Source organism: Ranitomeya imitator, chromosome 5 (assembly GCF_032444005.1).
Source record: "Ranitomeya imitator isolate aRanImi1 chromosome 5, aRanImi1.pri, whole genome shotgun sequence".
NCBI lineage: Eukaryota > Metazoa > Chordata > Amphibia > Anura > Dendrobatidae > Ranitomeya > Ranitomeya imitator.
This window is the reverse complement of record NC_091286.1, coordinates 100,117,803-100,133,837: the sequence shown is the minus strand read 5'-3', so window position 1 is coordinate 100,133,837 and position 16,035 is coordinate 100,117,803. Positions and strand designations below refer to the sequence as shown.

General features: G+C 43.9%; 1 protein-coding gene across 2 annotated transcripts in view; it reads right to left on the bottom strand.

Annotated features, from left to right (window-relative positions):
• SYNDIG1 (synapse differentiation inducing 1) overlaps positions 1-16,035 on the bottom strand; it is a 355,181-nt gene that overhangs the window by 172,877 nt on the left and 166,269 nt on the right. For both annotated transcript variants that reach the window (XM_069768971.1, XM_069768972.1), the window contains exon 2: positions 11,841-12,407. In XM_069768971.1, coding sequence (XP_069625072.1) covers positions 11,841-12,320 — 480 coding nt within the window. In that variant the 5' untranslated portion in view covers positions 12,321-12,407. The remainder of the gene's footprint in view (positions 1-11,840; positions 12,408-16,035) is intronic.

The window sequence follows — 16,035 nt, the reverse complement described above, 5'->3', positions numbered from 1 at the left end:
TGGACACACCTTCTCATTTAAAGATTTTTCTGTATTTTCATGACTATGAAAATTGTACATTCACACTGAAAGCATCAAAACTATGAATTAACACATGTGGAATTATATACTTAACAAAAAAGTGTGAAACAACTGAAATTATGTCTTATATTCTAGGTTCTTCAAAGTAGCCACCTTTTGCTTTGATGACTGCTTTGCACACTCTTGGCATTCTCTTGACGAGCTTCAAGAGGTAGTCACCGGGAATGGTTTTCAATTCACAGGTGTGCCCTGTCAGGTTTATTAAGTGGGATTTCTTGCCTTATAAATGGGGTTGGGACCATCAGTTGTGCTGTGCAGAAGTCTGGTGGATATACAGCTGATAGTCCTACTGAATAAACTGTTAGAATTTGTATTGTGGCAAGAAAAAATGAGCTAAGTAAAGAATAAGGAGTGGCCATCATTACTTTAAGAAATGAAGGTCAGTCAGTCCCAAAAATAGGGAAAACTTTGAAAGTGTCCCCAAGTGCAGTGGCAAAAACCATCAAGCGCTACAAAGAAACTGGCTCACATGAGGACTGCCCCAGGAAAGGAAGACCAAGAGTCACCTCTGCTTCTGAGGATAAGTTTATCCGAGTCACCAGCCTCAGAAATCGCAGGGTAACAGCAGCTCAGATTAGAGACCAGGTCAATGCCACACAGTTCTAGCAGCAGACACATCTCTACAACAACTGTTAAGAGGAGACTTTGTGCGGCAGGCCTTCATGGTAAAATAGCTGCTAGGAAACCACTGCTAAGGACAGGCAACAAGCAGAAGAGACTTGTTTGGGCTAAAGCACACAAGGAATGGACAATAGACCAGTGGAAATCTGTGCTTTGGTCTGATGAGTCCAAATTTGAGATCTTTGGTTCCAACCACCGTGTGTTAGGACTGGCGGAACGCACCAAGACAGATGATAAAGGTGCGTTCGCAGTCCGGGGTCCACCGTGCAGGTGAGAACCTGCTGCTAGCAATTAGCAGACAATATGGCGGTACACTAAAGTATACACGCGTGGGTTAAACCTCACCCAGCGTGAAGAAAGCGATCCTGTTAATTCACAGGACCGCAGTACCGCACTAGTGCGCGAGCAAGTGGTCAGCGGACTTAACCCCAGAAGGGATTGGAGCCCGATTAGACCCTTGCTGGCGTAACACCGCAACTGGGTGTGTAGAGAACCTTAAGCAATCTATGTGCACAAGAGTGCGAGCGATGCCGCACTAACGGATGCCACTAACCACCCAGACTCGGGTATGGAAAGCGCAAGGCAGGCGCACGGCGCCGTACTGGCAGGCACAGCTACAGGACGCTGTGATGTGTGTTAGTGCTGTAGGCTAAGTCGGGCGCTAGGTAGCTGCCATACACCTTCCGCGAACAGACATTCAATAGGGTAGGGGTTTCCAAGGACGACTTGCACTCACAACATACACACATAAGCAATTGTAAGACAATACTAGCGCATGGCCGTGCGGTCATGCGCAGTTTATATAGCAGCAGCACAGGAAGTGGCCACAGCACTTTTGCCCTTCTAGGACCTGCCAAGAGGACCAATGGAATGTGCTGCAGAGCCTGAGCACATGACCCTCGATCTCCAACGGGAGACCTTACGCTGGGCATGCTCAGTACATGCAGACAAGGACTTAGTCCCAGAGAAGTCCGCTCGCTGCTGACCAGCACTGACTTTAAAGGCAGAGACTGGAGAAGCAGCACTAACTCTCAGAACAGAGTGAGAATGAGCAAGACGCTGGGACCGACGTCCTTGTTGAGCAGGCTCCACTGCGGCTGGACAAGAATGGGAGACCGCAGCGGAAGTGGCTCGAGATTCCCCCTGTGCAGAAGCGGGAACTCGACCCCTAACATTACCCCCCCTCCTAGGGCCCCCCCCTCCTTGGGCCTCGCTACGTTCAAAGGCAGCAATGAGCTGCGGGGCCCGAATGTGCTCAACAGGCTCCCAGGACCTGTCCTCGGGGCCATAACCCTTCCAGTCCACCAAATAAAATTTTTTACCACGCACCACCTTGCACCCCAAAATAGCGTTCACCTCATAATCGTCCGTAGACGAACCCGATGTCCCAGCAGATGACTCGGAAAAGCGGGACATATACACGGGTTTCAAGAGGGACACATGAAAGGTGTCGGTGATACCCAGGCGTGGCGGAAGGGCCAAACGATAGACCACAGGATTAACCTGCTCGAGGACCTTGAATGGACCCAAGTAGCGAGGAGCAAATTTAGTGGACTCAACTCGCAGCCTGATGTTACGGGCGGAGAGCCACACCAAGTCGCCAGGAGCAAAGGTCGGGGCGGGGCGCCGATGAGCATCAGCGGAGGACCTCATTCTCTCCTTAGAGGCCCGAATGGCATCCTGAGTGCGGTCCCAAATATCCCGTGCCTCCACAGCCCAGTCTGCCACCCTGGAGTCGGCGGAAGACACGGGCATAGGCACAGGTACCCGTGGATGCTGACCATAGTTGAGGAGGAATGGGGTTTGTCCAGTGGAGTTGGCAACGGCGTTGTTCAGTGCAAACTCTGCCCATGATAGCAAGGATGCCCAGTCATCCTGCCTGGCTGAAACAAAATGTCGCAGGTATGTGACCAAGGTCTGGTTGGCCCTCTCTACCAACCCATTCGTCTCGGGATGATAAGCGGAAGAGAGATTCAACTCAATACTGAGAAGACGACAGAGCTCTCTCCAGAACCGAGACGCAAACTGGGGACCCCGGTCACTGACAATTTTGTCTGGCATACCATGTAGGCGGAAGATATGTCTGATGAACAACGCTGCCAAGGCCCGTGCAGAAGGTAACTGCGGCAGCGGCACCAAATGCACCATTTTTGAGAAATGATCGGTGATGACCCAATTGATGGTACAGCCGCGAGACTTGGGCAAACCCACAACAAAGTCCATCCCGACCATCTCCCAGGGCCTATCTGCCACCGGCAAGGGATAGAGCAAACCAGCTGGCCTTTGACGCGGAGATTTATTTTTGGCGCAGGAGACACATGCCAGAACATAATCCCTGACATCCCGGACCATATGCGGCCACCAGTACGTCCTCGCCAGTAGCTCAGATGTCCTCTTTGTCCCAAAGTGTCCACCCACCCTGGACGAATGAGCCCAAGAGAGAACCTCCGGTCGCAAATTAATGGGCACAAAAGTCTTGCCCGGAGGCACAGACTCTAGCGATACCGGCGCCACGGTTCTCAGGCTCTCGGAAGGGACAATAAGCCGAGGCTCCTCTTCCTCCTCCTCAGTTGACATAAGGGAGCGAGAGAGAGCGTCAGCACGGATATTCTTCTCCCCGGCGAGATAATGAAGGGAAAAGTGGAACCGGGAGAAGAACAGGGACCATCTGGCCTGGCGAGAATTTAGCCGCTGGGCTGTCTGCAAATAGACCAAATTTTTGTGGTCCGTGTAAACTTGGAAGGGAAACCGCGCACCTTCCAGAAGGTGTCTCCACTCCGAAAAGGCCAACTTCATTGCTAGCAACTCCCTGTCCCCGATGGAGTAGTTCCTCTCCGCTGGCGTGAAGGTCTTGGAGAAGAAGAAGCATGGATGCTTCCGACCTTGAGCATCCTTTTGGTAGAGGACTGCTCCAGCACCAACGGACGAGGCATCCACCTCCAGTAGGAATGGCTTATCCACATCGGGACGATGTAAGATGGGAGCGCTAGCAAAGTGGGACTTAATAGAAGTGAAGGCCTTGGAGACCTCTTCCGACCACAATTTGGGATTCGCTCCCTTCTTGGTGAGGGCTACCAAGGGAGCCACCAGAGTTGAGAAGTGGGGAATGAACTGGCGGTAATAGTTTATGAACCCCATAAAGCGCTGCACTGCTTTAAGAGAATGGGGCTCTTGCCAGTCCATCACAGCCTGTAGTTTGGCAGGATCCATAGCCAATCCCTGGGCGGAGATGATATAGCCCAGGAAAGGTAAGGACTCCTGCTCAAACACACACTTCTCCAACTTTGCGTAAAGAGAGTTTGCCCGTAGGAGGTCGAAGACTCTGCCAACATCTCTCCGGTGGGAGTCAATATCTGGAGAAAAGATGAGAATATCATCCAGATAGACTACAACCGAGGTGGAAAGCATATCCCGGAAGATGTCGTTGACAAAGTCTTGAAAAACGGCAGGTGCATTACAGAGCCCGAAGGGCATCACCAGATACTCATAGTGCCCATCTCTGGTGTTAAATGCCGTTTTCCACTCGTCCCCCTCACGGATGCGAATCAGGTTGTAAGCACCCCGCAGATCTAGTTTCGTAAACACTCTAGCTCCCCGAAGCCTATCGAAAAGCTCAGATATCAACGGCAAAGGGTACTTGTTCTTAACTGTGATAGCATTAAGACCCCTGTAGTCTATGCATGGACGTAGTTCTCCATTCTTCTTCTGCACAAAGAAGAACCCTGCCCCAGCAGGTGACACTGACTTCCTAATGAACCCTCTTGCCAGATTCTCTTGTATGTACTGAGACATTGCCTCTGTTTCCGGGAGAGATAATGGATAGACTCGACCCCGGGGAGGCTCAGCACCAGGCAAGAGATCGATAGGACAGTCATAGGGGCGATGGGGCGGAAGGGTCTCCGCCGCCTTCTTGGAGAACACGTCTGCATAAGACCAATATTGCTTGGGGAGAGAGGATAGATCTGCGGGTACCTCAGTAGTAGCAACCTGAACGCACTCTCGGTGACACCTACCCCCACATGATTCACCCCATCCCAGAATTCTGCCTGAGGACCACTCGATGTGAGGAGAGTGGTACCGTAGCCAAGGTATCCCCAACAGGACCTCATCAATACCCTCAGGAATGACGAGTAGAGAAATAATCTCCTGATGGGATGGCGACAGGGACAGAGTAACAGGGATGGTCTGATGTGTTATCTGTGCGGGGAGTGTCGACCCATTCACCACTCGTACCGTTACTGGTTGGGATAGCATAACCAGGGGTATTGCGTGACGTTGGGCGAAGGCAGAAGACATAAAATTGCCCTCCGCCCCAGAATCCACGCAGAGGTCTACCGAGTGGGAGGATGAGCCAAAGGTAATTGTCCCCTTAAAGGACAATTTGGAGGCAAACGTCGCAGTGTCTAGTGCACCTCCACCTACTACCACTAGACGCTGACGTTTCCTCGACCGCTGATGACATCTGGTGGCAAGATGTCCTGACTGTTGGCAAACCTGGCAACCCTGGAGTGCACGAGCAGTCTGGGACTTAGATCCCGCTCGTGACACCACCTTAGGTTCCTGGAACTCAGGAGCCTGAACTGGAGATTCCAAAGGTTTGGCGAAGGTGGGAGCCAGCCGAAACCTCTGCCTACACTGGGCTCGCTCTAACCTCCGCTCGTGAAAACGGCGGTCAATGCGAGTAGATACTGCTATTAACTCCTCCAGTGTGGCGGGAATCTCCCTAGTGGCCAGAGCGTCCTTAACGTGGTCAGCCAGCCCCCTCCAAAATATAGGGATAAGGGCTTTATCCGACCACTCCAGCTCAGATGCCAGAGTGCGGAAATGGACGGCAAAAAGGCTGACCAAGGACGAGCCCTGAGTCAGTGCCAACAGTTGGAGCGCCGTGTCATGGGTGACACGAGGTCCTAGAAAGACCTGTTTCAGAGTGCTCAGGAATAACGGAGCACTCTGCACCACATGATCGCCACGCTCCCACAGCGGCGTAGCCCACTGCAACGCCCTGTCCGACAATAAGGAAATTATAAAGCCCACCTTAGCCCGCTCTGTAGGGAAACGAGAGGCCAGAAGCTCGAGATGTATTGAGCACTGACTCACGAAACCCCTACAGGACTTACTGTCACCAGAAAATTTCTCTGGTAGCGGGAGGCGAGATAGCGTCGGTACAGGAGCGGCAGTGGACAAGGTAGCTGCAGCCACACTTGCAGCCTGAACAGCGACAGCAGTAACATCCACAGCTGAGGTTGAACGCTCAAAAGCCGCCAACCTTCCCTCCAGCTGCTGGATGTACCGCTGTAAACGCTGATCGTCCGCCATTTTACTAGCCAGACCCTGGCGCTAGTATTCTGTTAGGACTGGCGGAACGCACCAAGACAGATGATAAAGGTGCGTTCGCAGTCCGGGGTCCACCGTGCAGGTGAGAACCTGCTGCTAGCAATTAGCAGACAATATGGCGGTACACTAAAGTATACACGCGTGGGTTAAACCTCACCCAGCGTGAAGAAAGCGATCCTGTTAATTCACAGGACCGCAGTACCGCACTAGTGCGCGAGCAAGTGGTCAGCGGACTTAACCCCAGAAGGGATTGGAGCCCGATTAGACCCTTGCTGGCGTAACACCGCAACTGGGTGTGTAGAGAACCTTAAGCAATCTATGTGCACAAGAGTGCGAGCGATGCCGCACTAACGGACGCCACTAACCACCCAGACTCGGGTATGGAAAGCGCAAGGCAGGCGCACGGCGCCGTACTGGCAGGCACAGCTACAGGACGCTGTGATGTGTGTTAGTGCTGTAGGCTAAGTCGGGCGCTAGGTAGCAGCCATACACCTTCCGCGAACAGACATTCAATAGGGTAGGGGTTTCCAAGGACGACTTGCACTCACAACATACACACATAAGCAATTGTAAGACAATACTAGCGCATGGCCGTGCGGTCATGCGCAGTTTATATAGCAGCAGCACAGGAAGTGGCCACAGCACTTTTGCCCTTCTAGGACCTGCCAAGAGGACCAATGGAATGTGCTGCAGAGCCTGAGCACATGACCCTCGATCTCCAACGGGAGACCTTACGCTGGGCATGCTCAGTACATGCAGACAAGGACTTAGTCCCAGAGAAGTCCGCTCGCTGCTGACCAGCACTGACTTTAAAGGCAGAGACTGGAGAAGCAGCACTAACTCTCAGAACAGAGTGAGAATGAGCAAGACGCTGGGACCGACGTCCTTGCTGAGCAGGCTCCACTGCGGCTGGACAAGAATGGGAGACCGCAGCGGAAGTGGCTCGAGATTCCCCCTGTGCAGAAGCGGGAACTCGACCCCTAACACCGTGTCTTTGTGCAACGCAGAAAAAGTGAACGGATGGACTCTACATGCCTGGTTCTCACCGTGAAGCATGGAGGAGGAGGTGTGATGGTAATTTGCTGGTGACACTGTTGGGGATTTATTAAAAAATTAAGGTATACCGAACCAGCATGGCTACCACAGCATCTTGCAGCGGCATGCTATTCCATCAGGTTTGCGTTTAGTTGGACAATCATTTATTTTTCAACAGGACAATGACCTCAAACACACCTCCAGGCTGTGTAAGGGCTATTTGACCAAGAAGGAGAGTGATGGGGTGCTACGCCAGGTGCCGTGGCCTCCACAGTCTCCAGACCTGAACCCAATCGAGATGGTTTGGGGTGAGCTGGACCGCAGAGTGAAGGCAAAAGGGCCAACAAGTGCTAAGCATCTCTGGGAACTCCTTCAAGATTGTTGGAAGACCATTCCCGGTGACTACCTCTTGAAGAGAATGCAAAGAGTGTGCAAAGCAGTCATCAAAGCAAAAGGTGGCTACTTTGAAGAACCTAGAATATAAGACATAATTTCAGTTGTTTCACACTTTTTTGCTAAGTATATAATTCAACATGTGTTATTTCATAGTTTTGATGCCTTCAGTGTGAATGTGCAATTTTCATAGTCATGAAAATACCGAAAAATCTTTAAATGAGAAGGTGTGTACAAACTTTTGGTCTGTACTGTATGTGGGTAATGCCCATCACTATAAGAATGCATTATTACCTAAAAAATATTTACGTTACATGCACAAAAGTATTGAGGCACCTACTCTATGTACTTGTGGGAGCTTTGTGACATCCCATTCAAAATCTATAGGTTTCATCATGAATTGGTCCTCCTTTGAAGCTATAACAGCTTTCATTTTCCTGGAAAAGCTTTCTACAAGATTCTGCAGTGTGTCTCTGGGAATTTTTGCCCTTTTCCCCAAAAGAATATTTATGGGGTTAGATACTGATGTTGACTAATTACAATTTGTCTAAGGCAACAAAAAACCCCATCTAAAGACCTTAAAAAATTATTTTTATTTAACCACTTAAGAAATAATTAATTTAAAATTAAACAAAGGTCAGTGTGTATAACGAGCATTTCAATTATGTCCTATCTCTTACTGATCTTTGTGCTTGTCCCATTGCTCATATTCATTGCCCTGTACCACGGTTTATTGGGATATCTTGGTGCAACCGCTACCTAATTCCCTTCAGAGTGACCCTACACAACTTACCAATGCATATAAAAAAGCCTCCATGACATGTTTCACTGGAGACCTGGCGTCATCAGGGGATAGAGGCGAAATGAGATACTGATGCTCGACATGAGGACCTGGATTATAATCTCTGTTCTATTTCATCCCAACGGAGTTAAGATCAGGGATCTTTGTGCACCAGACAATTTTCAACACATAACGCAGTCTAACATTTCTTTATGGACCTTGCTTTATGCCAGTGGAACAGTCATGTAGGAATAGAAAGTGTTCCACAAATTTAGAAGAATACAAGTGTCCAAAATGTCTTGGTACATTGAAGCATTAAGAATTCCCTTCACTTTAAAAAAGCTAAACCTTAATAAACAACCTCATAGTATTGACCATCATCTACAAAACTATACAGTTGACACAATACAGTCTAGCAGGTAACATTGCCATTCAGTGATACCATGCTTAACACCCCTTGATACTTTGAATTGTGACATTGTCCTTGGTGATGTAAGGCTTGTCTGAAGCTTTTTGGCTATGAAAAACCATGCCATGAAGCTCTCAGTGTACAGTTTTTGTGTTGATGTTGTTGACAGAGGAAGATGCGATCTCTGCAGTTATTAAGTCAGCAGAGCATTGGTGACTTTTATAAACTATGTGCAGCAGCATTCAGCGAATATTTTGTAGGTAACAAATTTTATGATCTGACTTGTTACAACGGTGACATCCTATTTCAGTACCATGATCAAATTCTGCGAGCTCTTTAAAGCAAATCATTTTTTACTTAAGATAGTAAAGGCGGACTGCATGGTAAGGGACTGGATTTTATGCACTTGTGATAATGGGATTGAATTAAAAAACTAAATTCAGTGATTAAAAGATGTGTCCCAATGCTAAAGGCAATGTGCCTCAATGTTATTGCCATACAGCGTATCTGTCTTGGATATTGTGCTACAGAATTAGATAGATATTCTTTACATGCATAACAACTGCCAGCTCAACTACTGCATCATATTCCATCAGTAGAGTGGCGTGGTGCGTCTATGCTATATGCAACTGAAAAAGCTAAGTCACTTACTATATTAAAAACATACACGAGGGTGGTTGCTTTAGCAATTGCTACATCCGTATATATGGTTAGACCAATTATGAAGAAATCGTTAGACATCACTATGATTTGTGCAAGGATTTTAAACCTGATTAAAAAATTGGTTTTGTTGCGGCACAGGGGGAAGAAGTCAGTTAAGGCTTATTCGTATTCGAAGATTTCTGCTCAAAATAAGCAGTGAATGACTGTATAAAATTGATCAGAGCTAGTTTAAAGAAGCACTGCTCCCATCAAAGTTTTTGTCCACTTAATATATTGCTATTATCATATTATATACCACTGTGTACTTACAATTGCTCAATTTGCCCTTCAACCCAGTTAATTCTTCTCTTTACCATTAGGTCTATGACATCACATGATTAACAACTCACTGGCGGAATACTGCTAAACTCTATGTGTCAAAATAGGAGGTCAATTTCCCTATGTGAGTAATGAGTCACTGAAAAGTCAATGTTAGAGGGAGGAGAGAGCAGCCTGGTCCGGAGTTGAAGAGGCGAAAGTTAAATGCAGGGACAAGAGACGTACTGTTTCTACATAGAGCAGAGAAAAGAGAAAAATTATCTGGATAGACAGGCAAAATGAGCAATTGTAAGTACACAGTGCTATATAATAATGATGACTGCAATATATTAAGAGGATAAAAAGTTTGATGGGAGAAGTCCTTCTTCAAGGCAATTTTACGTTTGCTGATATAAACTGTATGCCGTAAGTAATTCAAATGGAGGGCATACAAGCATTTTCCTTGTTTGTTACTAATTGGTGGTATGCATATATGGGCCAATTGCAAAAACTTAATATTGTGAAATTAATAATAAAAAAAACAAACAAATACATGCATGAAGAATGTAAGATAAATTCATGTAAAATTTAAAAGAAAATAGAAGATTTACATGGTCACTGTCATTTTAACAAACTTGCAATAATTCAGTAGCAGAGGTAAATATAAGAAACTTTGTTTTATATCTTATCAAAGAAACGTGCTTATTTCTACACTCATGAGACATTTCTTCCTCTCCCCCTGCCTCCTAAATTCATCATACAGTCTAAGAAACAGCTTCAATCTGGCATTCTATTTAGATTTGATGAAAATAGACTGAAGATCACTGAGGGGTCTATTTACAGTGCTTATTGAACTCTATAGAGAAGGGAGGGTGAGGAGAAGTAAGGAGTACTTGGCACTCTGAGAGACCAGGCATACCTAGGTCAATAGTGCCACATCCATAATCCAATTTATTTGACTCCAGTGCTGGATTCACAGTGCACATGCTGCAGCTGCTTCAGAGAAAGAAGGGCAAAAATCTCTCTGTATGTACTTTTCATGTGAGAGATTATATAATCTTCACCCACTAGCTCAGAGACAACTGAGAGACCAGGCAGACCTAGGTCAATAGTGCCACATTGTTTACCAAATTTGACTCCACTGCTGGATTCACAGTGGACATGCTGCAGCTGCTTCCCTGTGTGTTAGAGAGAAAGAAGAGCAAGAATCTCTCTGTATATACTATTTATGTGTGAGATTATAGCAGCTAATCCCCACCCACTAGCTCAAAGACAACTATGAAAATGAAAAATAGAACCCACAGAAGAGAAAATTGATGAAAAATGCAGGATTCAAGTAATATTTGGCCAGAAATTGGGTTAGTATTCATGTACACAACACACATATATCAAGTCTGTTCTACCCAGGCCAAATCTAAATGCTCCTTTGTTTTTAAATTTCCCAGGGGAGCATTGCATGGCATATAAGCCTCTTTACACTAGCATGCCAGGCCTGTCATGTCACTCTGGACAAAGTGAAATGTTATCCCTTAGGTCTTTGTTTTTAGCACATTAGATGCTAAATCTAACATGGTAGCTCTATGTTGATGTACCTACCTCATGTCCTGGGTTGAAATCTAACAGCTTACAACATTTGCTGGCAGTTTCTATATTTGCCCAATGTTTTGTGTGCATTTCCTTCCAAACTATAAAAATTTACTAAATGGTCAATTGGCTTCTGTTAAAATAGACCCTTGTGTGAGGTTCTAAAATATGGAAAAAGTAAACTGTTAGACAGGGACTGATATGAATGAAGACAATCTCTGTACAAAGTTGTGAAATATGTTGGCACATGTTTGACATTGCTAACAAGATGACTTATTTTTAATAAAAATATATTTTTAGTCCCCTACTCTGAAAACAACCTCAATAACTGTAAACTATTTGGAGGTCCTTTTTCTTACAAAACCCTTTAAAAGAATAAGGGAAATACTAAGACAACATAAGACCAGTAAGATATTTCCAAATCATTGTTAGATGCAGCATTCCTAAAAATGTCTACCTGAATATGAAAGTCCAAAACACTGTCGCCATGAAAAGTAAATCAAAAATAAGTAAACTCTTTTCTTTTCTTATGGATTAGCAAATAACGCAGCTGATTCAAGTGTATGTAACTGAAAAGCCTAGTGGAATCAATTTTAATAAAACTGTCAATTTTTTCATCTGGCTTGAAATGGTTAAACTAACCTCTAACTCTTGGAATTCTTCCTCCTCTTCTACATCATAGGAAAGAGTGTGTATTTTGATATCTTCAGACGATAGGTCAATGAACTTGCTATCTGGGTAGTCAAGACTGTCTTTGGTTGGTGATCTATCTTCAATAAAGGTGGTTTCACAACACTCAGTGCTGACATTCTCGCCCCAAGAGCGTAAGACATTCTCAGAATACAGAATGATATTGGGGCGATAGTGAGACTCCACAGTCTGTTGTAGCATGTTAGGATCCAAGAGTTGTTGAACTGGGTCATTTTTTATGTTGTCCATGCCAGTCTGAGAAGAAATACTTCCAACAATGTGACTCTGATATTGAGGAGTTGGATAAACCGAGACCATTCCTTCCTTATTTTCCGCCATTAAATTTCTTGTGTTGATTAAGCCATTTCTTTTCCCGGCCTCCGTGATTTTATTATGCATAAGCACACTGTTCTGTTCAATTAAACCATCCATATTTTGAGTTTGTGTGTTTTCCTTGCTTCTGTAGCTCCCGTTGTAGAGGAAAATGCAGGTCACATTTGCCTAATGGCTTTTATTATCCTAAAAGCAGTAAAAATAAACGATGTAAGAAAAACAGAAATGCAAGCCAGCGACATCCAAAATGAATAATCAGACAAGTCGGTGTAATTTAGTCATTATGCTTGATAATGCATACTGCATTCTAATCAGTAGTCCACAACTCAGTGGATTATAATTCACACAACCATGGACCATAGTTATTGCGACCTGGGTATTTCCATATTACTTTGACAACAAATTAACTGAAAAATAGAGCTTCAATTTTCTGAAAATTTCTCACCGAATATATATTTTCTACTCAGTGTCTATGAAGACTGATTCACAATGTGACGGAAGTTAGTAATTAATGAACTGGATGATATTCAGGCATCAATTGATCAGGATGCCAAATTTAATTACGTTAATGGAACAATAGACTACATAATAGTTTTTCAAAATTTACATAAAAGAAACCATTACAATAACAAAGCACTTTAGAAGTCTTATTTTTCCAAAATATATTGGAAGACCAATTTTTTGCAAATGTTTTGCCTACTGGAATTAAAAGAGCCGTGTCACTAAAAAAAAGCCAAGTTTATCTGACTTATTTTGGTACATGGAAATCATAGAAGGTGTCCACTGTTACCATTCCGCTAAATTTGTTAAGGGCTCCAGTTTCTTATGATATAAATTCAACACATTATTGCAGCATACAAGCAAAACCTTTGACAAGCTGAATATGACAACCACCAGCTTGCCACTTATAGACACGATAGGCCCAATTCATCATTTGCAAAGTTTTTTTTTAACTCACCTTTTTTCATTTTTGTGATATTCACTGCTGTTCTTTACAGCAAATTCAACAAAATACTGCACGTAGATCATGAATTCTGCTCAAAACCAGAAACGCTCTATATTTCTGTCTCTGTGATTGCTTTGTGACTTTTTAGCATGAAAAATCATATTTTCAGGTAAAATGTTGCAAAACATTGCACCAATGTTTTATGCTTATATCAATTCAATCTTGGGGGCACAGCAGTAAAGTTGCGACACAATTTGCAACTTTTAGCAAAGATATAAATGATGGCAAATTTCTCATATTCCATCACACAGGATAGGGGCAAAGAAAACTATGAGGCACATTTAAAGGAAACCTGTCATGTGAATAAAAAATACTATTAATTTGCAGATATGGGGTTAATATTCATGCTAATAGCATTCTGAGCCTGCTCAGCACCCGCACTTGGAGCCCACTGCCGGGAGGAAACTTTCTTTATTCTTCCCAGCAGCTTTCGGGTTTCATTCATAGAGCTGCGACCAGTGCTGGTTCAGTCAACGCTCTGTGTATAGAGTGGTGACGGAACCCGTGCCGACACCACCCCCGTGACTGATCACCAAATGCTACTGGGAGGAATAAAGTTAATTTTCTCCAGGCAGCAGAGCTCTATGTACGGGCAGCTTTAGAACACTATTAACCTGCAAATTAACCCCAAATCTGGAGGTTTATAGCATTTTTTCTTGTGACCGGTTCCATTTAAGAAACTAAATGCACCAGAATTGGGGTGAAAATGGGGAGAATATGCAGATGCTGTCCCTGGTGGTTTCTGAACCCAACACTCCAGCATTGTCAAGCCACTATGCTAACCACTATGCTAACCACTGGGCTACCATGCTGCCCCATATAATATGTATTTTAGATACTTTTTGTGCTTTGTCTGACAAGGGGGGGGGCTGTCTTGTTGAAAGGAACATGGTTGACCCAAAAAGGGTGTAGTGTAATGTGAAACAATGTACCACAATTTTGGTACAAGTTTTTGGAGCAAAGTAAACCTTAAAATAGGTGCTGCAAATATAGACTATGCAGTTTTAAAATTAGACAGAGTTATCTAACAACATAAACCACTTTTATAATCTTGCACATTTTAAGATTCTCTAGCCAAGGGACGTGATGCATCAAAGCCTTCACGCAAGCCAGAGTAAAAACTTTGAAAAGTCAGAAATTTAGGCACAATTGGGAGTTGTGACAAAAGTTTGCTACTTTTGTCTTTCTCACAACAGTTTTTTCCAGCTCTGACAAAATGAGCAGAGCTGAGGTGGGACAGGATCGTGGAGACCACCACTCGTCAAATTCATGACTAACTGCAGTATGTTTTGTGGCGAGGCGCACACAGAGGTATACTTGTCCGATCGTCCTGACACATAAATTAGGAGCATCTGACTCCAGCATGCCCCCTCATCAAAATCAGTGTGAACAGCATCAGTCTAGACTAATCAGGCCCTCTGATTAAGTACTTATGATAACTACATCACATATCTGTATTTTAGGGCCATGGTAGGGAGCAGGAATAGAGACTTTGTTTTCATCCATATCTGTTCTCGCCTATTTTCTCAAATGCACACACTTCAAATAAATAAAATATATTAATTATATTAGGAAATCTTGTTTTGATGTTACAAATGTACCTCAAGGAAATTAGTGGATACAGTGAAGTTTAGAGGCAGCAGCTAAGGAACTGAAAGATGCAAGTACCCACCTCAAAATGAGTTGTGTACAATCTTGTAAAAATATATACCTGTTTTTTTTTTTTTACTTTCATTGAGATGAGATCCTGAATTGTTAAAAAAATGTACTTATATATAGGAAAATGTGATAAGCCTAATATAAGGATGAAGCACAAAGTGAATATTTCAATGAACATTATGCCTGTCATGGTTTTCCATCCTCTTGTTCCAAGAGCCATACCACAATTATTTTTCAATTATCTTAGCCATATGAGTACTTTTATTTTGCAAAGGCAAATCTGGCATCTTGATTTTTGCTTTCCTTTTTTTCGTTTTATGGCATTTACCATGTGGGTTAAATAATAGTCTTGCATTGACCTCGGAAATTCTAAGTCACCAGACTTTCAATGAAGGTGATGTAATATCATGATGCAATATCATTCTTCTTCACACATAGTAGTTTTCTAATGCTACAGATAACACTGATGGAAGACAAGCATTATTAGGAATGCCATTGGAAATTCGACTATGAGGATCACAATTAGGTTTAAATAGTCTACATTTCAGAATTATGTTAGTCAACTGCCAATAATCATTTAAATTCGGAATTCTCAGTATTAATTGTAAAAAATACTCAAAGTACTCTGCATTTTATTCTTCAATACTCAAAAGCTCGTAAAATAGGATGATAATACAGTAATTGACTTGCGAGATTGTGTTACAGATGAAAAAGGCAAGACTGTAATAGGTGGAGAAGGATCTAATCACCACTCTTCAAATAACCCGCAGAGCACATTATAGTGAGTACTGCCTTAATAGACAAGAGGAGGAAAACCTACAGATCTTTTATCACCATTACGGAGCACAATGATTGGAAACAACAGATGGTAAAAGTTTAAAACCATTTGCAGAAGTAAAGATGAAGGTGACTCTGCCCGAACTCATTACAATCATTTTAAACAAGAATAGAAAATGCTTTGTACACGCTTTGTTCACAATATTCAAACTGCTCTCTAGATGATCCGCTCCATGAAAGCCGTGGACGTTCATTCAAAAGAGGGCGGAAAATGCTTTAAAATGACAAAAGAAAAGACTTGATCTGTATTGCTAAGCATGTTCTAAAATACAAATCAAGTGGAAACTCTTCTGTGTAAGTCTGAAAAACAAA